Here is a 27,841-nt window from a genome sequence, read left to right as displayed (position 1 = left end):
ATAGTATATGTTTAATTATAATATTAAGATTCCATAATAGGGTTTTTTGGCATCATTCAGATTGTTCCTGCTTCAATAAATATCACAAACTAGGAAATGAATGTTGATGATCAATTTAACAGTTGAATACATTATTAGTGCTGAAAAATATCATTATGAGAGTTGAATATTGAATATCTGTGTATCAGCATTATGAGAGTTGAATATTACTGTGTTTTATCATTATCATTAAGATAATTGAATAATGTATAACTGTGTATTATCATTATGAGGGTTTACGTTATATATTGTATAACTGTGTATTATCATTATGAGGGTTTACGTTGTATATTGTACAACTGTGTATTATCATTATAAGGGTTGTATATTGTATAACTGTGTATTATCATTACGAGGGTTGTATATTGTATAACTGTGTATTATCATTACGAGGGTTTACGTTATATATTGTATAACTGTGTATTATCATTATGAGGGTTTACGTTATATATTGTATAACTGTGTATTATCATTATGAGGGTTTACGTTGTATATTGTACAACTGTGTATTATCATTATAAGGGTTGTATATTGTATAACTGTGTATTATCATTACGAGGGTTGTATATTGTATAACTGTGTATTATCATTACGAGGGTTTACGTTATATATTGTATAACTGTGTATTATCATTATGAGGGTTTACGTTATATATTGTATAACTGTGTATTATCATTATGAGGGTTTACGTTGTATATTGTATAACTGTTTATTATCATTATGAGGGTTTACGTTATATATTGTATAACTGTGTATTATCATTACGAGGGTTTACGTTATATATTGTATAACCGTGTATTATCATTATGAGGGTTTACGTTGTATATTGTACAACTGTGTATTATCATTATGAGGGTTTACGTTGTATATTGTATAACTGTGTATTATCATTACGAGAGTTGTATATTGTATAACTGTGTATTATCATTAAGAGGGTTTACGTTATATATTGTATAACTGTGTATTATCATTACGAGAGTTGTATATTGAACAGCTGTGTATTATCATTACAAGAGTTGTATATTGTATAACTGTGTATTATCATTACGAGAGTTGTATATTGTCCAACTGTGTATTATCATTACGAGAGTTGTATCTTGTACAACTGTGTATAATCATTATGAGAGTTGTACAGTGGATAACTGTGCATGTATTATCATTACGAGGGTTTACGTTATATATTGTATAACTGTGTATTATCATTACGAGGGTTTACGTTATATATTGTATAACTGTTTATTATCATTACGAGGGTTTATGTTATATATTGTACAACTGTGTATTATCACTATGAGGGTTTACGTTATATATATTGTACAACTGTGTATTATCATTACGAGTGTTTACGTTATATATTGTATAACTGTGTATTATCATTATGAGGGATTACATTATATATTGTACAACTGTGTATTATCATTACGAGGGTTTATGTTATATATTGTACATCTGTGTATTATCACTATGAGGGTTTACGTTATATATATTGTACAACTGTGTATTATCATTACGAGGGTTTATGTTATATATTGTACATCTGTGTATTATCACTATGAGGGTTTACGTTATATATATTGTACACCTGTGTATTATCATTACGAGGGTTTACGTTATATATAGTATAACTGTGTATTATCATTACGAGAGTTGTATATGGTATTACTTGGTATTATCATTACGAGAGTTGTATATTGTATAACTGTGTATTATCATTATGAGGGATTACATTATATATTGTACAACTGTGTATTATCATTACGAGTGTTTACGTTATATATTGTATAACTGTGTATTATCATTTCGAGGGTTTACGTTATATATATTGTACAACTGTGTATTATCATTACGAGGGTTTATGTTATATATTGTATAACTGTGTATTATCATTACGAGGGGTTACGTTATATATTGTATAACTGTTTATTATCATTACGAGGGTTTACGTTATACATTGTACAACTGTGTATTATCATTACGAGGGTTTACGTTATACATTGTACAACTGTGTATTATCATTACGAGGGTTTATGTTATATATTGTATAACTGTGTATTATCATTACAAGGGTTTACGTTATATATTGTATAACTGTTTATTATCATTACGAGGGTTTATGTTATATATTGTATAACTGTGTATTATCATTACGAGGGTTTACTTTATATATTGTATAACTGTGTATTATCATTACGAGAGATGTATATTGTACAACTGTGTATTATCATTATGAGAGGGTTGTATATTGTATAACTGTGTATTATCATTACGAGGGGTTACGTTATATATTGTATAACTGTGTATTATCATTAAGAGGGTTTACGTTATATATTGTATAACTGTTTATTATCATTACGAGGGGTTATGTTATATATTGTACAACTGTGTATTATCACTATAAGGGTTTACGTTATATATATTGTACAACTGTGTATTATCATTACGAGGGTTTATGTTATATATTGTATAACTGTGTATTATCATTACGAGGGGTTATGTTATATATTGTACAACTGTGTATTATCATTATGAGGATTTACATTATATATTGTACAACTGTGTATTATCATTACGAGTGTTTACGTTATATATTGTATAACTGTTTATTATCATTACGAGGGTTTACGTTATACATTGTACAACTGTGTATTATCATTACGAGGGTTTATGTTATATATTGTACAACTGTGGATTATCACTATTAGGGTTTACGTTATATATATTGTACAACTGTGTATTATCATTACGAGGGTTTATGTTATATATTGTACAACTGTGGATTATCACTATTAGGGTTTACGTTATATATATTGTACAACTGTGTATTATCATTACGAGGGTTTATGTTATATATTGTATAACTGTGTATTATCATTACAAGGGTTTACGTTATATATTGTATAACTGTTTATTATCATTACGAGGGTTTATGTTATATATTGTACATCTGTGTATTATCACTATGAGGGTTTACGTTATATATATTGTACACCTGTGTATTATCATTACGAGGGTTTACGTTATACATTGTACAACTGTGTATTATCATTACGAGGGTTTATGTTATATATTGTACAACTGTGTATTATCATTATGAGGGTTTACGTTATATATTGTATAACTGTGTTTTATCATTACGAGAGTTGTATATTGTACAACTGTGTATTATCATCATGAGGGTTTACGTTATATATTGTATAACTGTGTATTATCATTACGAGAGTTGTATATGGTATTACTTGGTATTATCATTACGAGAGTTGTATATTGTATAACTGTTTATTATCGTTATGAGGGTTTACGTTATATATTGTATAACTGTGTATTATCATCACGAGAGTTGTATATTGTACAACTGTGTATTATCATCATGAGGGTTTACGTTATATATTGTATAACTGTGTATTATCATTATGAGGGTTTACGTTATATATTGTAAAACTGTGTATTATCATTACGAGAGTTGTATATTGTATAACTGTTTATTATCATTATGATGGTTTACGTTATATATTGTATAACTGTGTATTATCATCACGAGAGTTGTATATTGTACAACTGTGTATTATCATTATGAGGGTTTACATTATATATTGTATAACTGTGTATTATCATTACGAGGGTTTACGTTATACATTGTATAACTGTGTATTATCATTACGAGAGTTGTATATGGTATTACTGTGTATTATCATTACGAGAGTTGTATATTGTATAACTGTTTATTATCATTATGAGGGTTTACGTTATATATTGTATAACTGTGTATTATCATTACGAGGGTTTACGTTATACATTGTACAACTGTGTATAATCATTACGAGAGTTGAATATCAGTATTTATTACATTTTTGTCACTGAAATATCGGATTCTATCAACTTGATAAAACTGATATCTTTCACACTGTGACAAATAACAAAAGTGATATTTTCACACTGTGAAAATATCTCTTTTTGGTGCTGACCAATCATAACGGTTTTCTCTATTTGCTGCATTCAAAGGAATGTTCAGATTCAAATGAAGCGACGGTAGTATAAGTGGTTGGTATGGTAAATGTTTGGTACACACACTTAATTATTTACATAAATATACAAATAATATTTATATAAATATACTTATAAGCAATCATACCAGGAAATAGTAGAAAACATAGGAATTACGTTGAGTATCCCATTTAAAATGGCGTGCAGCCTTCTTGTCAAGTGTGACGTCATTAGAATATGGCGCTAATAATTACGCTCCTGATTCCCGCCCCTTTTTTAATGCACTACATTTTTTCATGTTTTATGCTTTAAAAATGTAATAAATAGAAAATTTAATGGTGTCTTCAGTAATAACAAATACATATCACTCGTGTTGCTGCGCACTTGTGAAAAAATATCAATATATTAGCCACACTCGTGAAATATATTTGTTATTACTGAAGACACCATTAAATATCCTCTATATACTTACAACTGGACAAGTGTGGCATTGGCAGGTCTCTCGATTGTCGTGGTTTCATTGATAGTACTGTAAATAAGAAATAACATAATTGAGACTGCTACTGTAGTTTGTTATCCTATTCATAAGTTTAACAAGGAGATCAGTACCCATTATACATAGTTACAATATATGTATATTTCCTAACATTAATCATCTTTGTTCATTGTTCCTGGTTGATTGCATGCAAAATAGATTATTCTGTACAGAAGATAAACTCTATTAAGACAGATTCAACTCTACAGAATATTGCCTCTCAGGGCAGACTCTATTGTACAGAATAATGTTTGTCTATTAACTCATTCACCCCTGAAATTTCATAATGAACTATTACAACCTTTGAATTGGAAGGGTTCAAATGTGTCTTCAGGGGTGAATAAGTTAAGATAGATATAGATTTATTCCCTTGTTCATTACGTCCCATTACATGTTTACTATTAAATTAAGTGGTCTGTAAGGTTACGTTCTACAACACACTACAGTGGTCACCTATACCTAGCGACACCTCTCATTACCTGGTAATTAATCCAAACAGAAATATCGCAAATCCAAACAGTGTCGGGATCCACAGACTGGAGATGAGCAGGCCAGACCATGCAAAATAGAGAGCAATTTTCTCTCCAAAATAGTTCCGTATTTTCCATAACGGTTGGAACTTGTAGTATGTTGACCATGTGTCGTCCAAATCTTTTCTCGGGTCATTTTCCAATGCTTCCTCCTCTTCCTCTTTGTCAGAGAAGAACTCTTTCTTTAGCTCTTCTTTCTGTTTGCTGCGACTTGATTCCTCATGCAGAATGAAGGCATCTGTGTAGACATCCTTCATCATAAGGTAAGGCAAACCTATAAAATATAATAGTTTACAGTGTACATAGGGCAGGTAATTAATCAACATACTTGTGTACATATCCTTCATCATAAGGTAAGGCAAACCTATAAAATATTATAGTTTACAGTGTACAAAGGGCAGGTAATTAATCAACATACTTGTGTACATATCCTTCATCATAAGATAAGGCAAACCTATAAAATATTATAGTTTACAGTGTACATAGGGCAGGTAATTAATCAACATACTTGTGTACATATCCTTCATCATAAGGTAAGCAAACCTGTAAAATATTATAGTTTACAGTGTACAAAGGGCAGGTAATTAATCAACATATGTGTGTACATATCCTTCATCATAAGGTAAGGCAAACCTGTAAAATGTGACAGTTTACAGTGTACAAAGGGCAATTAATGAAACAATATATTACTTACTTCTGTCACGGAATTAGATTAGATTGCTATCTAAGTCTGTGCTTCTGTGATACATTTGTTTTCATGCTGGTTAAGATAGACCCAATTGGTTAGGTAATACACACTTCTGTATTACATAATAATATAGTATAAATCTCTGTCTGTGAGATATTAATTTTCACAAATACTGATTCATGGCCCTTTAAACGAGGCACAATGTCTTATGTCTTATTGGTTATTTGAGGATTCAAATCCTCACTGTGAATAAGTTGTTTAAAGTACAATCAAGAAATAAAGGCTTTTGCAAAAATAAGTAGAAAAATAAGTAAATGTGCTCATGAAAGTCAATTCATGTAAACATTAAAAAAAATACTTTGCAGAAATGCATTGAACTTTGAAAACCTGCCTGTTCTTTACGTACATTGACGTAACAGTTAAGTGAAAAAAAACAGAATGCTCAGCTTCACTAGCTAGCTGGTGTGGAGGAACTGTACCTAAATAAGTAACTAATAACACTAACCTCCAGAATCATAATGACTTAACGATACAGACTCTAGTTAGATTCATGCTGATATAACTACATTGGTAATTGGCAGATACCACACAAAACCTTGTCAACGTGTCTACTACGCTATAAATTATATAGAACCTGAAGTTATAGTACATTTACTGATTGACTCTCAACAACTATAACATTACAAGGTATTTATGATAAGGCCAAATACACCCTAGCCTCTAGATCAAGCAAGCAGATTTATGAAGCTTAAATCATTAATTTTACATTCTAAATATGGCAATCATAATAATTGTAACAGGCACCACCTGTCCATGGAATCCGATTGTATCTTCTTTCATTCCCTTGTAGCTATATAGGTCCACAGCAGAAATATTATATCTATGGTAACAGTGACTTTAGTACATGTTACTGTTACAAGTCTCTGTCTGACTATAACAGTATATCTATGGTAACAGCGACTTTAGTACATGTTACTGTTACAAGTCTCTGACTATAACAGTATATCTATGGTAACAGTGACTTTAGTACATGTTACTGTTACAAGTCTGTGACTATAACAGTATATCTATGGTAACAGCGACTTTAGTACATGTTACTGTTACAAGTCTCTGACTATAACAGTATATCTATGGTAACAGTGACTTTAGTACATGTTACTGTTACAAGTCTGTGACTATAACAGTATATCTATGGTAACAGCGACTTTAGTACATGTTACTGTTACAAGTCTCTGACTATAACAGTATATCTATGGTAACAGTGACTTTAGTACATGTTACTGTTACAAGTCTGTGACTATAACAGTATATCTATGGTAACAGCGACTTTAGTACATGTTACTGTTACAAGTCTCTGACTATAACAGTATATCTATGGTAACAGTGACTTTAGTACATGTTACTGTTACAAGTCTGTGACTATAACAGTATATCTATGGTAACAGCGACTTTAGTACATGTTACTGTTACAAGTCTCTGACTATAACAGTATATCTATGGTAACAGTGACTTTAGTACATGTTACTGTTACAAGTCTGTGACTATAACAGTATATCTATGGTAACAGCGACTTTAGTACATGTTACTGTTACAAGTCTCTGACTATAACAGTATATCTATGGTAACAGTGACTTTAGTACATGTTACTGTTACAAGTCTCTGACTATAACAGTATATCTATGGTAACAGCGACTTTAGTACATGTTACTGTTACAAGTCTGTGACTATAACAGTATATCTATGGTAACAGTGACTTTAGTACATGTTACTGTTACAAGTCTCTGACTATAACAGTATATCTATGGTAACAGTGACTTTAGTACATGTTACTGTTACAAGTCTCTGACTATAACAGTATATCTATGGTAACAGTGACTTTAGTACATGTTACTGTTACAAGTCTCTGACTATAACAGTATATCTATGGTAACAGTGACTTTAGTACATGTTACTGTTACAAGTCTCTGACTATAACAGTATATCTATGGTAACAGTGACTTTAGTACTTGTTACTGGTCAATGACTATAACACATTTCTATGGTAACAGACTAAATCCCTCATACTATGTTTAGCTAGATAGGGTGCTATATCAAATGTTGTATATTATTATACATACAAGTGCAAAAATACATCACTGAAGCTCTAATTTTGCAAGCAATTTAATATAAGAAAACAAAACAAGATTGGCATGGGCCAGCCTCATTCACCTGGTCATATTGTTACCTGGTCATGTTGATACCTGGTCATACTGTTACCTCCAATTCAGCCCCAAAGGGACCAATACTCTACCTTTGAAATAACATTCAAATTCTAAGGTTCAAAGGACCTAAGGATTTGCCACAGTAAATTTGATGAGATCTGAATATATGTATATAGTTGGGGATCTCAAACATTTCATATAATACAACCCTATGAGACTAAGCTTCCACTTGGTTGGAGGACAGACCCCTGGATCCACTCCAGGTAGGATTATTGTAAAATTCTCTTCATATTGCTTAGCAACAGTATATACGGTTAAAGGTTGTTGATTTGGATCTTTTCCATTTTATGACCAAGGGACTATGTCCTAAGGGGCAGGGCTGGACCCGAGGGCCTACCCTAGTGGCAAGATTGTTGAAGTCTATTCATGCCAAGCAACTGAGTATGTGATAATGGGGTGTGTATCTGGAGACTTTCCATGTTATGACCCACCGACATGGCAAGGCAATGCAGGACCTCTGAACCAGTCCTGGTTGCATAACTTTGTTCTTTATTTTAGGCCAAGCAACTGTATACAGTTGTATATGGTAATTGTTTAGGGATCTCAACCTTTTCCATGCTATGATCTAGGGTCACTTAATCTCTAAGGGTAAAGCAAGACCCTGAGGCGAAGGCTGCTAACTATGGATGTACATGTATTCGTCCATTCATGCTAAGAGAAAATGTATTTTCAGGAAAGGGTTCTCTTCAGTTCAAGGGGTGGAATCCTGGAGCCAACCCTGGTAGCATGCATGCATGTTTTTTCACTGTATGTTTGTGGTTTAAATGGGGATCTCAATAATTTGTAATAAGTACAGGTGTACATTCAAAATTCCTGTATTGTTGCTCCACCAGCCCCGCCCGAGAATTTGCACCCCCCAAAGGTCCCATTTGCTTAAGGATGCTCCAGATAAAAGTTGGTTAAACTCTATTCACTTGTACACAAAAGGAGCAGAATTTTAAAGGTTTGCCTTTATTTCCTCTATTTCCGAACTTAATAAAACACCTGTTTCATATTAATTAACATTTTAAAAGGTCATTGTAGCATGGTGAGCAAACGACAGATGCCTTGCCATGGCATAAGTTCACTTGCCTTTCTGAGGCAGAAGAGAGAACAAATACATGTAACACAACATAATTAAATACAATAAAGCAACAACTAAATTTGAAAAAAGATATAATTAACAAAACATTATATTAAGAGACTTTCCACTAGATGCTGAATAGAAACAAAAGGAACATGGGGCCTGTATTGTTCACCTGTAATATTTTGGTTTAGGCACTCTGAGGTTTAAACACCTTTGACCCCTTCGACCTTTGGAATTTGACAAGGTCATTTTTTTGGACAGCCTTCCATCCTATTAAGCTACACTATAATGACTCTGTGCCTTCAGATGCTCAATAAAATTTCATGGAAGACTCTTTTAAACCATGTGACCTTGTAAGTGGGTCATGATCATTTCATCCGTGTAAGATATTTCTAAAATAGCATGACCCTTAGTCCTTATGGTTCTTTAGAAGATGTTTGCAGTAATGAGTTGATGACAGACAGACTTATGGCGGATTTCATGCCATGGTATAACCTCTCAAGTACTTTATGCTTACACATTATAATATAGTGACCAATGTATAGCAGAGAAATTAGCATGGCCATATTTTGTTTTCTAATGCTTATGAATATGTAATTTCAGTTGCTTTAATATTTGTATCAGTTACATAGCTTAAAACTTTATATATTTTTTGAATGATTTTAACATGGCCAATTTACAAAATAGACAGAGTCCACATATTACCCATGCAGACTTCAATTACAATAGTTCTAAGTAGAATTTTTGCCAGGACCTTATTATTTGGCTTAAGTTTTGACAAAGATACTAATTGAACAGAAAGTGGTTTACAATAAAATATAATTTGTTATTGTGGCTAAGAATTTAAAGGACAATCATTTTTCAAAAGCATTTTCATTAATAGTATTGCCATATAATAGATACTGAACAACTGATCGGGGAACATACTGTACCTGTGTCGTTTTGTTATTTATTTGTTGGTAAGATCAAGATTGCACCTGGTGGTTCTTTTGTTGTTTTGATTGTTGATTAGAAGAAGATTGCATTATCATTTTAAAGCCATATTGGTCCAAAATTGTGCTTTAGAGATCGAATAACCAAATCTTAGAATTGAACATGGGGAATCAAGTTAATTGTTAGGCTGAGCAGAGGAGCAAAAATAATGTAACAAGAAAAAAAAGCTGGTATCAAAGAATATCATTTATAAATGAAATTATTATGAAATTTGTTACTTTCTTTACAAAGAGGAAACCTTTGGGTTTTAGATTCATGAACAATTATGTACCTCTGTCATAAAAGTTGACAAGCCATGCAGTCTCCTCCAGACTTGTAGGTATCCTTGTTCATCAGTCTAATGATGGTATACAGTATCGTTATAATAAATGCTTGGGACCATTTCAAATGATCGTTATAGACAGGGGGTCAATAAGGCAGGTTTGACTCTACATACAAATGTATTTTAAGTCTAGCCAAACAAGCTACATATAAAAAACACTGTTAGATATATTTGGTTGTATTTTTGCCATACATGAATACACCGCTCTGCCAGACAGCAATAGTCTAGATCTACAGTGTTATACCTACCCAACCTCCGACCAAACTCGTTCTTTTCCTGCTTCATATCGTCTACAGGAAATAGCATGCATAGTATAGTGAACATGTATGATTGAACCAATCATCCAGGTAGCAGACTCAAGTCAGTGTTAATGTTAGTGCTGGCAACTAAACATGCAATCAACAGAAATTATAATCCTTGTCCTGAATCCCACGCAGTACGTGCTACGATCTAATGTGACATTCAGATGTTAACGATAATTTCAACACCATGATGTTAGTGGGAACAGGACTTGGATTGCTACAGTGTTTAGATTAAGTTACATCACTATTTAATATAAACTTATTTATTTTACAACAATTATGAAACAAGTTATTTCAATTTATATTAATAACTCTTGTTGACTCGGATGTTAGCGCTCAGGGGGTCTTATTGTGGGAGAAAACCGGAGGACCTGCACCACCCGACTTCCCGTTTTGAACTTGACGGAATATAGCTTGTATCTGCTTGATAGATGTGAATATTTCTATGATGTTTTAAAAGGCTTGAATGACATTTTTATATATTTACCCCACTTCTGCATCTGTTTATCTCCCTTCATGGGGTCAAAGGTTTCATCTGTCGAGTTACAACAAGGGAGACAATTCCATAAGGAAGCTGACTGTTGGCTTGTGGTATCTGATTGAGAAGAGCTACCACAACAGGCACACAAGCTGTAGGATGAGGTAGATTTTTTGGCATTTTCTGGGTCTACATCTTTCTGATCTACAGAAAAGAAAAAAAGATACATGTGTTATTGGTGGAACAAAAATTGTATTGTAATGGAATTGTTACAAATGAAGTTTTAATACAAATGCAATAAGTCAGTCATTATTGAGAGACTCCAGATTTGAAAGATGAAATTGCTTCAAGAGTTTAATTGTGAAGTTACTAAAAAGATTGATTGAATTGAATGCAATAGCTGAATATTTGTTAATATCCATTTTGAATTTTGGTTGAATAATCCCCAATCAATTAAATTAAACATTTATTTATTCACAGTCAGTGTACATGTATACAATATATTCCTGTGTGTATGGATAAATCTATAGTTAAACTTACCAGGCGTCACATCCTCTGTTTTATCTTTAAGCTCAGCTTGTTTTCTGATGTCGAGGTTGATGAGTATGTGATCCACCTGTCACAGAATTCAATACTGTCATATTAATAGCAACAATAACTATAGCGTTTCTTAGCAATGATATCAGCCAGTGTTTCTGTCATTATTTTCTGATAATAGTGATGACAAATTAACATAGCACTGTAAGATTGGTTTAATTTTGTTTAACGTCCAATTAACAGCTAAGGTCATTTAAAGAGGTGCCTCCATGTGTGTAGTGTATGCGTGCTTGCGTGTGTGTATGCAGGAGACAGGGTATGTTGGCGTGCTGATGCCAACTTTCTAGTGCTATCTGAATGAAATGCCATGCCGAAGGTACCAAGCACAGCATTCCGCCCGGTCACATTATACTGACAACAGGTGAACCAGTTGTTGCCATTCCCCTTAATGCTGGGTGTTCAGCAGGGAATAACAACGACCATTTTTAAGGACTTTAGTATGTTCCGGCCTGGAGACAGAACCCATTGCCTTCCTCACTTGGGCGAACGCTCAACATTCAAACAAAAAGTGAGGTGATGCCAAGCAAGGCGCTAGGAAATAAAAGGTAGTTAGAAATAGAAAGAAAGATGAAGATCCCAAATATTGCGATGGACGCAGCAGATTTATTTTGGTTGCTTTTGTGTCCCCAAATAGTGGACACCAAAGCAATTCCCCAATTCTGCAGGGGGTTCCCCCCATTAGTTGCCTCCTACGATACATGCAGTGGGTAACAGCAGGTGTATTCTTTTCCCGATCCCCGACCTTCAGGGGTGGCACTGTTAGAGGAATTCTGTTTTTTTGTGACGACAATACAATCCGATTAGCTCAGACAATACACTCTATCTTAGGGCATTTTGATTCACATTAACAACAATAGAACTGAGGTCAAACTGATGATATATTTGAAGGTGAAAGAAAAGTTCTTTTTTTTTACAAAAAGAGTTTATTACATACTTGATAAAGTGATTTTGATAACTAGGATTTTGTTTCCTTTTCACAAGCCTTCAGAATATAAAGGGTATCACTGCATTAGTTATGATCACAAAGAAGATATCAAGTTCTACTCAAAGGTTTATTTTTTACTTGGTTTAGAGTTACTTCCCCTGTCTCGTTATGCCTTTCAATGTTCATTGTTATTTCATAGACGTTGTGGCCCATTTATTGGACTCTCAATTTGGCACTATTCATTTATGATTCCTGTACATCAGTAGTAGAAAAGTCTGTTAGACTAGGCAGTGTAAAGATTCTCAGTTAAACCTATACATTTATCAGTTTTCTTTTATCTATATTTCTGTTTTCAAACACTCAAATTTTAAATACATGTACTATGATTCTGTAAAATGCATTGCAATATGTGTTTTTCTTATGGAATTCTTCACAAATATTCTGCAATACATGTAGTGGCAATGATAATAGTATAATTGAGTTGTTGAGACCCTTTACCTAAACATAAATGTCATTTTTATCAATAGGTCTAAGTACACAGAATATGTAAATATATATAGATATGAATTTCTGTTACCAGTAGAGAGCGTGTGGCTGGTCTGAAGAAATGAGTTGGATCCTCAAAGTCTTGGTACAGCTGGATTCTATCCATCAGGAAAGGGGCACTAATAAAATCAACTGAAATAAAACAACATGACCATGCAGTGAAATTACAGCAATGAACAAAACATCCAACATGACATGACAAATTACAGCAAAGACTAGTGAAATTACAGCAATGAACAAAAACATCCAACATGACCAGACAAATTACAGCAATGACCAGTTAAATTACAGCAATGAACAAAAACATCCAACATGACCAGACAAATTACAGCAATGACCAAAATAATCAGGATCTTGAGTGTACCATTGACTAGTAAGGTCAAATTCAATACAAGAAACAATAAGATTGATTGCCTCATTGTACTTTGAGAATTACTCAAATAAAACAGACTTATCATCATTGTTTCTTGTATTGACTTTGACCCAATTAGTCAATGTAAATTTTACCAACATATACCAATATCAGTAAACAAGCCCCAAAGTCATCATCATCATTGTATCCACGTTACATCAGCAGGTGCTACATTTCAGTCTCTAGGGGATGATCAGAAATTAAATATTTATAGAAGTTTATCAGTCACCAAGCTCTCGCTGCTGACTATATGTCCAGCAATGTTTGACTTTCCTAAATATGGCAGACATCTGTTCCAGTTGTTTAAACATGCTGATCAGTTACACTAGTCCCACCAGTATATCGACATTGATTTCTAGGAACAAACAGAGTTGCATAGCAACAAAAACAATCAAGGGCATTGCTGGGAGTGCATTCATATCAATATGATTTACCTTCGTCATCAGTCTCCAGGTACTTGTCCATGAATCTCCTGACAAAGTTGGTAGATTCTGGCTCGTAGTTCGGACACTGCAACAGAGTTGATATATGATAAGAATGAAATGCACACAAACTGACAATAGGCTGGAATTTAGTATTAATTACATAGTTTTAAAATATCAAATTGCAGGCGGCACGGTAGTTCAGTGGTAGGATGCCGGGCTCGTGACCGAAGGGTTACGGGTTCGGGTCACATCATGGCACTGTGTTGTATCTTTGAACAAGATACGTACTTCACTCTGCTTGTTCCAGTCTACTCAGCGGTAAATGAGTATGTGGCATGGTCAGTGCTGGAATTGTTGAATGCTAGCTGTGAGCACCGAAATAGCAGCACCGGATGTATGCTCCACAGGGTGTGAAGAAAGATATTGGCTAGTTGCAAAGGCCCTATAACCAGGGATAATAATCTGTTAACTGTTTTGAGACGAACTATAAACTAGGTTGTGATAAAGCAGAACCTTGAATAATTATTATCATTATTACTTTTATGTTAGGAATCAAATCTTATGTAGGCCATTAATATGCAACATTATTTTTCTACTATTAGGCCCTATACCCTGTACCTTTGTACAACTATTCCCCTTGATTCAAGTATGTTTTACAACAAATTGCAGGAAGGATGGGGGAGCACACCTTTCCTTAGCATCATTTGATTATGTTTACCTAAGGATTCTGAATTCATTGCAATCTGTATGAAATACAAACATTTTTTCAGGAAGAGTAAGCTTTAAAACGTAGACATAAGGTCAATCCTTTTTATGTTATGTCCCTAGGGTGGGGCCTGACCCAGAAACCAAGATTTGTAGCAAATGTGTGTTTGTCTCATGCCCAGCAATTATAAATATGGTTGAAGGATGAGAACCTCAACAACTGCCATGTTATAACCCAGGGACCAAGTCCCAAGGTGACCAGTAATAATGAAAATAAAATTCAAGCACAGTGAAACGCTTGGTTTGGTTTGTTTGTGATTTAGGCCCTATTAACATCTACGGTCATTTATAAGGACGTGCCAGGTTTTGATGGTTGAGGAAAGCCGGAGTTCCTGGAGAAATACCACCAACCAACGGCCAGTACCTGGCAACTGCTCAAAGTAGGTCACGAACCTGCGACCCAGTGGTGGAGGGTTAGTGGTAGCAGAATGTCAGACAGGTAAATGCAATACTATTCAGGTAACTAGCTGAAGATGTGTAACATTTTGTAAACACATCTTGAAAGCAGTTTTCATGAATTAGCCCAGAAACGTGTTATTAGATGCACACTTGCCCGCATGAATGCCTCACAAACAGTGCTCATTTCAATACCCTCAGTGGACATATGATTACCATACTAGAACATCACCTTATGAGCTGCTTTAGATCTTATTACCTGGAGATGACTAGCATTGATAGTAACAAACGTATCTCTAAGACTTTTATTGAATTATTGACTGACTGAGAAGTCTACTGATGAAGCACCATTCACAGATATTAAGTTTTCTGGAGCATGAATAACCATGGCTCATACATGCATATATAGAAATTATTTCTATTCACTGGAGATTGTAAAAGATTAAGCCCCTAACACACACTAGATACGTATACTGATCTATTTGATACACAGTTCCATATCTCTCCCTCAGTGAAAACCTATCTTCTTCCTTAATAAATTCAGATTGTGGGATTATTGCCACGTTAAGTCATTTTATGATTTTCACGCAATTTTTTTTTCTTTTCGATATTTGTCAAAAGTTCCAATCCATTTACGGAAAACAATAAAGCTGAACATTTCGTTATCCAATCAAGCAGAAACTACTCAAAACTAATATATTAGAGGACGATAATGCTAGTCATCAAATAATGTCTAACAAAGCCTATATTTCCTAACGATATTCACCAGATTATTGATCAATACACCAAAGGGCAACCTGAAAGCCATACTTTTTGTCCAATCTAACGTATTCTGTACATATAAATAATGAAATGACGCAGGTAAAATACCTGTATTGGACACGTTCCTATCCTTAAGAAACCTATATTGCTTAGGGTAGAATAGTTAAATTAATACAGAAATCGTAATACAAAGGATCAGAGTGGTGTAACATCTCTAGGGTCTGTATGAATGTTTGATGATGAACCTCACCAAAGGAGGAGTGATCATTACTTCGGACCATTATCAAATATTTACAATCAAATAATCAATTTCAAGTTAGAGGCATGGCACACGCAAAGTGTTGATACTTGTACATAATACGTGTAGGCATGTGTACAGCAATGTGTATAGATCTTAATGTGTACACTGAAACATGTGTACAGCAATGTGTATAGATCTTAATGTGTACACTGAGACATGTGTATTGTGTACACTGAGACATGTGTACAACAATGTGTATAGATCTTAATGTGTACACTGAGACATGTGTACAGCAACATGTATAGATCTTAATGTGTACACTGAGACATGTGTACAGCAACGTGTATAGATCTTAATGTGTACACTGAGACATGTGTACAGCAATGTGTATAGATCTTAATGTGTACACTGAGACATGTGTACAGCAATGTGTATAGTTAATGTGTCCACTGAAACATGTGTAAATAAGCAATGGGTATATTATGATCTTTAAGTGTACACTTAGACATGTGTACAGCAATGTGTATAGATCTTGACATGTACACTGAGGTCAGGAACAGAGGTTCATTAAAACTCTACCTTTGATAAAATTTGAAACAAAAACTATTAAATGGGGAGAGAAACTGCAATGAAAATCACTAAAAAAAACAGTGAAATGTTTACTGTAATACATAATTAAACATTATTACTTACATCTTTGAGACGCATCTCCAGTTTAACTGCTTCTGCTTCCATACAAAGTCTTTTGAAGGGACAGTGCAGTTTTACAAACACATTATCTTTCATAAAATCTTTCTGGATGAAGAAACCTTGTTCAATCATTGCTTGCTCAAAGCAGTCACGCTTATATTCCTTATCTTCCAGTGACTTTTTCTTGTCTGGATCTTTCGTATCTTTAGATGTTTTGTTAGTGTAAACTAATACATAATCCACACGTTTTTGTTCTGGGATAAGCATAGGCCCCAACTCTGTATATCTCCGTTCAAACCTTCGCGTCCGTATACCACCCTTTTTCTTGACTGCAGTGTCTGTTTTTTTCCGCCATCGAACTGCTGATGCAACTGTTTCCATGACGGGTAAACTCGTCAGGACATCGTTCTCTTCCTCATCAGAATTGTCCTGCTTTGACTTCGAGATCAAGTCCTTCTTTGGATCTAGCACCTGTAGTTTGGGACCCATTGTCTTCTGTTCTCGTTAATATCAGCAAAGCATTCCAGGTACAGATTTCTCATTGGTTTCACATGTCATCTGAAAGGAATTAAATGAAAACAATTAAATATTTTTTAACTTGATTATGTATTTATAACCAAGCAGAAAATAATAAATAATAGTAGTTGTGAAAATTAAGGCGCATATGTATATTTCCATACTTCAAAACATTTTCAAATTTATCATGGGGAATTAAGACACTTAAAGTGACAAGATGTAAAATTGTGTATAAAAGAGTTTTCAAGGACAATGAACACTTTTGGACAAAATCAAAGTTTAAATTTCCATATGTATAGTTTGAGCTGTGCTTTGCTTTCACTAAAATTTCAAAAGGCAGCAAGAGGCTAAGAAAGCCTGAATCACTACCTAGCATATGTAAAGATTTATGACAATAAAAGTAGTTGTCATTAAAAGGAAAATTGCAAATTTTTATTTTTTTTATTTTGGGCTCTGTCTCTCAGCACCCAGTGGGACATCACTCTTCCTGTATGTAACATCTGATTCCCTTCTTGTCCCAAGGGTGCTTCATAGTAGATTGTTTTTGGAGTATAATGAACTCTTCATGAGTAGAAAATTAAAGACAATAAAACAGGAAAAAAGTTCAAAATCTACAGGAATTAATTACAGCTATAATTTCAAATTTATATATTTTTTTAAAAAGATCACTGCAAGAGAAAACAAATGTACCAAATGATGTTGACATAAATAAGCAGTATTAAGAAATACTACTTCACAAGTAAAACTGTATTAGGCTTGCCACAGGACAAATTAAGTATGAGAATAACGGCTCGACATTAAATATGTTTATATCACTGACAGGTAAAGTATGTATAAGTCTTATGGACAGAGGTGACGTATTCTTTATTTGGGTACACTGTATTTAATGAAGTTTAGTGAGTTGAGTAGAATATAATACTAAGGCCAACTAAATGCTTCACCACGTAAGAACTAAGGCATTCAAAGGCATCAACTTTAATGATGACATGAATGTGTATACACAAATAAACATATACCATCAAACTTACACTGCGTACCCAGGGGTAACTACCTAAAGGGACCGTGTTTAGATCAAACTTACACTGCGTACCCAGGGGTAACCACCTATAGGGACCGTGTTTAGATCAAACGTACACTGCGTACCCAGGGGTAACTACCCATAGGGTCCGTGTTTAGATCAAACTTACACTGCGTCCCCAGGGGTAACTACCTATAGGGACCGTGTTTATATCAAACTTACACTGCGTACCCCGAGGTAACTACCTATAGGGACCGTGTTTAGATCAAACTTACACTGCGTACCAAGGGGTAACTACCTAAAGGGACTGTGTTTAGATCAAACTTACACTGCGTACCCAGGGGTAACTACCTATAGGGACCATGTTTAGATCAGACTTACACTGCGTACCCAAGGGTAACTATCTATAGGGACTGTGTTTAGATCAGACTTACACTGCGTACCCAGGGGTAACCACCTATAGGGACCGTGTTTAGATCAAACTTACACTGCGTACCCAGGGGTAACTACCCATAGGGACCGTGTTTAGATCAAACTTACACTGCGTACCCAGGGGTAACTACCTATAGGGACCGTGTTTAGATCAAACTTACACTGCGTACCCAGGGGTAACTACCTATAGGGACCGTGTTTAGATCAAACTTACACTGCGTACCCAGGGGTAACTACCTATAGGGACCGTGTTTAGATCAAACTTACACTGCGTACCCAGGGGTAACTACCTATAGGGACCGTGTTTAGATCAAACTTACACTGCGTACCCAGGGGTAACTACCTATAGGGACCGTGTTTAGATCAAACTTACACTGCGTACCCAGGGGTAACTACCTATAGGGACCGTGTTTAGATCAAACTTACACTGCGTACCCAGGGGTAACTACCTATAGGGACCGTGTTTAGATCAAACTTACACTGCGTACCCAGGGGTAACTACCTATAGGGACCGTGTTTAGATCAAACTTACACTGCGTACCCCCGGGTAACTACCTATAGGGACCATGTTTAGATCAAGCTTACACTGCGTACCCAGGGGTAACTACCTATAGGGACCGTGTTTGGGGGAAACTTACACTGCGTACCCAGGGGTAACTACCCATAGGGACCGTGTTTAGATCAAACTTACACTGCGTACCCAGGGGTAACTACCTATAGGGACTGTGTTTAGATCAGACTTACACTGCGTACCCAGGGGTAACTACCTATAGGGACCGTGTTTAGATCAAACTTACACTGCGTACCCAGGGGTAACTACCCATAGGGACCATGTTTAGATCAGACTTACACTGCGTACCCAGGGGTAACTACCCATAGGGACCGTTTTTAGATCAAACCTACACTGCGTACCCAGGGGTAACCACCTATAGGGACCGTGTTTAGATCAGACTTACACTGCGTACCCAAGGGTAACTACCTAAAGGGACCGTGTTTAGATCAAACTTACACTGCGTACCCCGAGGTAACCACCTATAGGGACCGTGTTTAGATATCATCACATTAACGCCCTATATCACCACATAATGTTCAGTGTAATAGGTATTGGTTCTGTCCTGTATTTGTCTACAATTTTTATATAACAAGATGTTTTATTATCTAACTGTAGTTTTTTCTCATCTAGAATCAGCTGCTAGGTATTATACCAGTGTAACAAATGTAGAGTGCCACTCCTAACCACATCAAAGACTGAACATTGTTTGAAAAGGTTTTATAAAAAACGATTGCAGAAACATATAGAAATGCATTAATTAATTGATGAAATAGATTTTGGAGTACTAGTGTTTTATAATAATTTGTATCCTGCATATGTTCTACAGATGAAAATTACATTCCTATTCACAGAAAAGTGCTGATAGTTTCTGAATGAAATGGTAAATAATATATAGCATTTGATATAGCGCCCTATCTACCTAGCATAAGCCACTCTGAAGCGCTTTATAGTACATAGAGATACAATTAATACAAGGTATAACTGATATCTGAAAGGACTTTCTAGATATCTAACACAACTGAGATTTAGATTGTTTTTTTTAAATGCAACCTGATTGCAGAGATAATGTACTGTACACACACAAAAACACAACCACGTGCAAATTGGTGACTATTCCTTAAAGACCCTCGTACCACTGCCTGTGTAAATACACATTAGAAACTGTTATCTCCAGCATGACTCTAGCCTTGATAAATCATTTCTGAAAAGAAAACCATACCTTGTGGTACTTTTAATAAAGATGTAATAAACAAAATATAATCAACAAGAGTGCTCTGATTGTAATAACATTCAGCAGGGCTAGCCCAGGATTCGAACCCTGGACTTCAAATTGTGATACTCTCGCCGTAACCGATTGAGCTACCTGGTCAATAGAAGTGTACTAATTATCCAAAGGGAAGTGAAGGGGAGGTTACAGTGTAAAGGCAAACAGCAGTACAGTGGGTCAGGGATCTTTGAATATAATATTGATTCTAATATTGAAGTATATTCTTTTCTAGACCCTTTAACAATGTGATTTATTGATTTATAGGTGAGAGAGCCTTACCATTGATCACACATGTAGGTGTATATAATAATATATACCCACAGACAGTTACCATCATTTACATGTATGGATAAATATATTTATAGGTTGTAAACAAACTGTAAAACATGTTTGTGGGTGACCAGTGACGACAGTCAATACACGTAAAAGTGTCAACAACAAAAAAGAGTTTAATACACATGTATGTGTGAAGGTATTATATACCTGTAAAACAAGGCTGTAGTGTCTAATTATATAATGTATAAAAGTAAAGCAAGTCTACACTGAGGCTTAGTTTCTTAATAAGTCTAAAACACTGGGTGTACATAGTCACCCCAAAATATGAGATAAAGTAAATCCAATAATATATTCAGTCTGTGACAGAAGAAGTTCAAGGTCACCCCACTCTGAGACAAGGGAATTCCATGGTCTCCTTTAGTCTCAGACAATTCAGGAAGCCCTAGGCATTCAATCTGAGATAGACAAAGTAAAAATACATCTTCTTTCGGAGATAGAGGAAATTCAAAGTCACTCTCATTTTGAGACAAAGGAGTTCCGAGGTCAGCCTCAGTCTTAGATAGAGGAAGTTCAAGGTCACCTTCAGTGTGAGATAAAGGACGTTCAAAGTCAGTCTCAGTCTGAGATAAAGGAAAAGGGCACACCCAGTCTAAGATAGAGGAAGTTCAAAGTCACCCTCAGTCTGAAATAGAGGATGTTCAAGGTCACCCTTAATCTGAGACAGAGGATGTCCAAGGCTCTCAAAAACCTAGAGAGAAACATTATTAGGTTGATTTTAAAGTTTTCAATTTAGCTATTTCAGTGTCACCTGGACCCAGCTAAGTTCATTGATATATACATGATATATGTTTGTAAGGTATTAAGGATCCATCAGTAATAACACTTCTCACATTAATGAAGACTATCAGTTAAAAACATTCCTGTATTTTCTAGTTATTTTTTATTTAGAAACAGTCAATTACTAAAGTTGCTGCAAAAATTACAGTATACTAGTAATAATTGTGGGTTTTTTACTCATCTCATGGTCCTGGTAAATTGTAAAAGTATCCATAACATTTACATATTAAACCATACTATTATATATGTTAGACAGGAATAATGGGTCATTTGGAGAATGAAGGGTTAGGTCATTGATAACTAGACTGAATAGGTAATCAGTATGGTATATTAAATTATTGTCCTGACTATAGATATACAATGTAATCAGCAAATTAAGGTAATACAGGTTATACTATTATCATAACTGATACATTGGACCAATTTAGATATACAAACTGACACAAAAGATTTAGCACTGTTGCAAAATGTATTTAAACTTTACAGGAATGAAACGTAGGACGGTACACACTTCTGAAGTTAAATTGGATTATAAACCTGGGGAAAACCTGAACTTTAAATATCATGAAGTTGACAATACTTAATGGACTTACAATGTAAGCTAAATAGCTAAGAGGTCGCTGACAATATGGACCCTGTCAAGACCTGTGATACCCCAGCACCAACATAACCTGTATAACTCAGGGATTAAACCAATCTGAATAAATACAGCTGTTCATTACCACGTACCGCATGATTAATAGCCTTAGGTATTTTAATTAACATCTGATTTTAATGAGATTGGGATTAAACTGTAATCATATTAAAGAAAGTACTTGTATCTGTAGCTTTATGTGTAATAAAAGTTTCTCATAGCAGTACTATCTAGGTTCTATATCATATTGTGTATTACAGTCACAGTACAGTTTCTAGTGCTATACTCTGTATACAATGTAGGATACCAGTCTGAATACAGTACAGTTTCTAGTGCTATACTCTATATACAATGTAGGATATCAGTCTGTTTACAGTACAGTTTCTAGTGCTATACTCTATATACAATGTAGGATACCAGTCTGTATACAGTACAGTTTTAGTGTTATACTCTATTTAGGATACCAGTCAAAAAACAGTACAGTTTCTAGTGTTATTCTCTATTTAGGATACCAGTCTGAACACAGTTCAGTTTCTTTCTGGTGTTATTCTCTATTTAAGATACCAGTCTGAATACAGTACGGTTTCTAGTGCTATACTCTATTTATTTAGGAAACCAGTCTGGACACAGTACATTTTCTAGTGTTATTCTTTATTTAGGATACCAGTCTGAACACAGTACAGTTACTTTCTGGTGTTATTCTCTATTTAAGATACCAGTCTGAACACAGCACAGTTTCTAGTGTTATTCTCTATTTATGATACCAGTCTGAACACAGTACAGTTTCTAGTGCTATACTCTATTTAGGATACCAGTCTGAACACAGTACAGTTTCTAGTGCTATACTCTATTTATTTAGGAAACCAGTCTGGACACAGTACATTTTCTAGTGTTATTCTTTATTTAGGATACCAGTCTGAACACAGTACAGTTTCTTTCTGGTGTTATTCTCTATTTAGGATACCAGTCTGAACACAGTTCAGTTTCTTTCTGGTGTTATTCTCTATTTAGGATACCAGTCTGAATACAGTACAGTTTCTAGTGCTATACTCTATTTATAGGATACTAGTCTGAATACATTACAATTTTTAGTGTTATACTTTATTTAGGATACCAGTCTGAATACAGTACAGTTTATAGTGTAATACTCTATTTAGGATACCAGTCTGAATACAGTACAGTTTCTAGTATTATTCTCTACTTAGGATACCAGTCTGAACACAGTACAGATTTCTAGTGTTATTCTCTATTTAAGATACCAGTCTGAATACAGTACAATTTATAGTGTTATTCTCTATTTAAGATACCAGTCTGAACACAGTACAGATTTCTAGTGTTATTCTCTATTTAGGATACCAGTCTGAACACAGTACAGATTTCTAGTGTTATACTCTATTTAGGATACCAGTCTGATTACATTACAATTTTTAGTGTTATACTTTATTAAGGATACCAGTCTGAAAACAGTATAGTTTCTAGTGCTATACTCTATTTAGGATACCAGTCTGAACACAGTACAGTTTTCTAGTATTATTCTCTATTTAGGATACCAGTCTTGATACAGTACAGATACTAGTGCTATACTCTATTTAGGATACCAGTCTGAACACAGTACAGTTTCTAGTGTTATTCTCTATTTGGGATACCAGTCTGAATACAGTACAGTTTCTAGTGCTATACTCTATTTAAGATACCAGTCTGAATACAGTACAGTTTCAAGTGTAATTCTCTATTTAGGATACCAGTCTGAACACAGTACAGATTTCTAGTGTTATTCTCTATTTAAGATACCAGTCTGAAAACAGTACAGTTTCTAGTGTTATTCTCTATTTAGGATACCAGTCTGAATACAGTACAGTTTTCTAGTATTATACTCTATTTAGAATACCAGTCTGAATACAGTACAGTTTCTAGTGCTATACTCTATTTAGGATACCAGTCTGAACACAGTACAGTTTCTAGTGTTATTCTCTATTTAGGATACCAGTCTGAATACCAAACAGTTTCTAGTGCTATACATGTCACTATTTAGGATTCCAGTTTAGATAAGTTCATGCACAGTGTCTATAGCCCTAGACATGAATTAACTATGATAACTTATAGCTTCTGAAGTCGATATGTTTTTTTTTTTACATGTTTTGCCGATGAGGCAGAGTATTAATATTTGTAATACACATGAATGTATATACATGTGCCCTAAGATACGACTCTGAATACAGTACATGTATACATTGTTTTTTGGGGGGGGTTATTTGTAAAACACTTCAACATTTTTTTTTCTATTTTGGTATGGATTCAGAGGCCTAAAGCCCACGTCTATTACAATTCCTAATAAATCCTAATAAAACAATATAGCGGTGTTATAACATTACCTGTGTTCTGTGTCCAGGCTACACATGTGCCAGTAAACAATCCATTAGGCGCCGCTCTAGTTACTTGGTCTGTCATTGTAATTCTTTCCGGGGAATCATTCTATAGTTTCAACTCTCACACGTCCATTTCAGTCGTATTCTACCACATGTGTCTTCTTGGCCTATAGATACCCTAATTTGACCAGATTCACTCAAGTACCGTTACCTGGATGAAGGCCAAGCTGTGCGTCCACTAACTATACCCGTGTTGTACGTTATATATACGTATACCCTAATACGAATACGATTAGTACCCTGCATGCTTCACCTGATCTGTTGACTTGTGTTGGTACCGAACACCGTCAATCGTCGTAAAAATCAATATTCACCTATTGGAAGTTATAAATACATTCAGCTCAAGGTGTTATATAAACGTGTATGATTTTAATATGTGCAGTTATTTTACGGTTATGCTGGGTAAATAGACCGTATATTGATTCCAAATAATTACAGGTGCGTGATTATATTTAATTGTTTTCACGGTTGCCAAGTAAAGGGAGGTAACTTTGAAAGTGTTTTCATGTAAGGTAGTACACTACTAATATGTTTTAGCGATATAGTTCTATACTTGATTAAAGGTTATACTGGATTAGTATTAACTGCCTTAGTAGTTCCAATCTATTCTAGCGAAAAGAAGAAACAACACGACAGGTAATCATATCTATTTCACCAAGGCGGCTGGGCTTCAATTCCCCGACAGGACGTCACGAGAAAAAGGTACATGTTTAGTTTAAACATATTTTATTGAACAAATATACAAATAGATCGGACAACAAGTTATTACAACTTAATATATATAGAGTCCTCTCCTCAATACATATTGTAAAAATAGTGTTTATGTTTTTTGGGAAAGGAAACAAGATAGGATGGGGAAGGAAAGGTGGGGTGATGGAGGGGAGGGGTGTTACCTAGAAAAGTAAACGCGTAACCTGAGAATCGATCCGCATTTGAATAAATTATAAATTATACAGATTTCATGACATGCATTCTGGTAGAGTAATTTCAAAATGAACAGAATCAATGTAACAAATAAATCAGGCAAAATAATGAAATCCAATTTCATAAACACATAACAATTTGATGTTATGATGCACATGTCTAAAGATACTTATGTTGTTTTCTACCGAAAGTTGACTATTTCCAAATAAAAGCAGTTCTAAATTAAAATCAACATGCAAGGCATTCAAATTTTGGCGCAGGGTATGTCTTTCGTTGTTAAAAAGTAAGCCCTCACAAAAAAAAGTGAAAGACATTTTCACAGGGATGGACACAATAACAAACTGGACTATCAACCAGATTTACTCTAAAACGATCATATTTAAGTGGACTACACTGATGTCTAAGTTTAGTATGTACAATGTTCAATTTACGTTCACCGAAACCTACATGTAAGTAGATTGGTGGAGGAGATTGTACATTTGAAGTTATATCGAGTTTTTAAAAGAATGTAATGAGGTCAATGATCGTACTGAAAGGTCAAATGAATATTAACCGCGAAGAGTGGAAGGTATAAAAGATGAATTTGTTAGAGAAGGCCTGAAAGGAAGAACTCTATAATTATCATTGTTTCTAAGGATGTAACGGTTATTTTCCGCAACGGAAGATGGCAATAGAGAATTTGAGTAGTCTGGAGTGAATTTTATACAAAAGTTGGAGTTTTCTGCGTTTCTTATATTCGAAAGAGTTTCTAGACCAGTTTCAAAAGTAAGTCTTCAATTCGGGCATATGAAGGAAGACCGGTTATAATACGAGAAGCTTCTCTTTGGGTTTTCTCTAACATTTCTGTTTAATAAGTTGTACAACCATCCCACAATTCACAAGCATATTCTAAAACTGGTAAAATAAATGATTTATAAATCTTTAAAAGATTATCACGATTTAATAAGTATTTTAGTCTACGTAAGACGTTGACTTTTTTCATAACTGAAGTATATATTGCACAAATATGACACCCCCATTTTGCACTTGAATTAAAAATTACACCTAGATGTTTATGATGATCAGTAAAATTTAAAAATTAGCCATTAAATTATGATTGTAAATCTTTATCAATTTCAACCAAATTTGAAACAAAAGTTACCTCAGTTTTTTCTGGATCGAATGTTACTAATCAAGTTAGAGACCATGCACTAAGAGACTCGAGATCTCTATTCATAACCGTTTGGATTTCTAGACATGAAGAGGATGATTTAAAAAAAGAAGTATCGTCTGCAAAAAGACGAGAGGTTGATTCAAACACATCAGCAATATCATTAATATAGATAAGAAACAAAAGAGGTCCAAGAATCGAACCCTGAGGAACACCTGCTTCAATGAAACCTAAGTCGGAGTAAGAAGTTTTCAAAAAGACTCTCTGGTGCCCCTGAAATAGGTAGTTTTCCAACCAATGATACAATTCCCCTGAAATTCCATAGGATTTTAAATTAATCATCAAACCCTTATGCCAAACCCTTTCAAAAGCCTTAGAAATATCGCAGAATACCATACATACATGTTTTTCTTCTTCTAGAGCAATACAGATGTTATGATAAATTTCAATGAGCTGATATACAGTAGAATGACCAGGCAAAAAACCAGACTGGTGCTTATAAAAAATGTGAGTTTTCAATAAAATAATTATGCAAGTATTTGAAAATAACCCTCTCAAACACTTTTCCAACTGTAGATAATTAAGAAATTGGCCTTTAGTTAGAGGGAGAATGCCTGTCACCTTTTTTAAACAGTGGCATAACTTTGGCTGTTTTCCAAGAGATTGGGTAAACACCAGACGATAAAGACTTATTAAAAATGATTTCAAGGTGAACACAAACTGTTTCTGATGTGTTTCTTAGCATATGGTGACTGATTCCATCCTCACTCGAGGCCTTACCAAGCTTCAATATCTGTAAAATATCTCGTATTTCATTATGATTGACTCTAATGTACCAAAGACTCTTGTCAGTT

General features: G+C 34.5%; 1 protein-coding gene across 7 annotated transcripts in view; it reads right to left on the bottom strand.

Annotated features, from left to right (window-relative positions):
- LOC110456575 (anoctamin-4-like) overlaps positions 1 to 25,166 on the bottom strand; it is a 67,728-nt gene extending 42,562 nt beyond the window's left edge. For 6 of the 7 annotated variants that reach the window (XM_021507387.1, XM_021507390.1, XM_021507392.1 and 3 more), the window contains exons 1-9: positions 24,860 to 25,166; positions 16,958 to 17,512; positions 14,110 to 14,185; positions 13,295 to 13,395; positions 11,736 to 11,811; positions 11,205 to 11,399; positions 10,664 to 10,705; positions 5,035 to 5,359; positions 4,493 to 4,549 (exon numbers count right to left, since the gene is read on the bottom strand). In XM_021507387.1, the coding sequence (XP_021363062.1) occupies positions 4,493 to 4,549; positions 5,035 to 5,359; positions 10,664 to 10,705; positions 11,205 to 11,399; positions 11,736 to 11,811; positions 13,295 to 13,395; positions 14,110 to 14,185; positions 16,958 to 17,443 (1,358 nt within the window). In that variant the 5' untranslated portion in view covers positions 17,444 to 17,512; positions 24,860 to 25,166. The remainder of the gene's footprint in view (positions 1 to 4,492; positions 4,550 to 5,034; positions 5,360 to 10,663; positions 10,706 to 11,204; positions 11,400 to 11,735; positions 11,812 to 13,294; positions 13,396 to 14,109; positions 14,186 to 16,957; positions 17,513 to 24,859) is intronic. The other variant, XM_021507391.1, reaches the window with a different exon arrangement.
- Between the last annotated feature and the right edge of the window lie 2,675 nt (positions 25,167 to 27,841).

The sequence above is a fragment of the Mizuhopecten yessoensis genome, unplaced genomic scaffold (assembly GCF_002113885.1).
Source record: "Mizuhopecten yessoensis strain PY_sf001 unplaced genomic scaffold, ASM211388v2 scaffold8807, whole genome shotgun sequence".
Taxonomy (NCBI): Eukaryota; Metazoa; Mollusca; class Bivalvia; order Pectinida; family Pectinidae; genus Mizuhopecten; species Mizuhopecten yessoensis.
The sequence above is the reverse complement of the archived record's forward strand: the minus strand, read 5'-3'. Positions and strand labels throughout refer to the sequence as shown.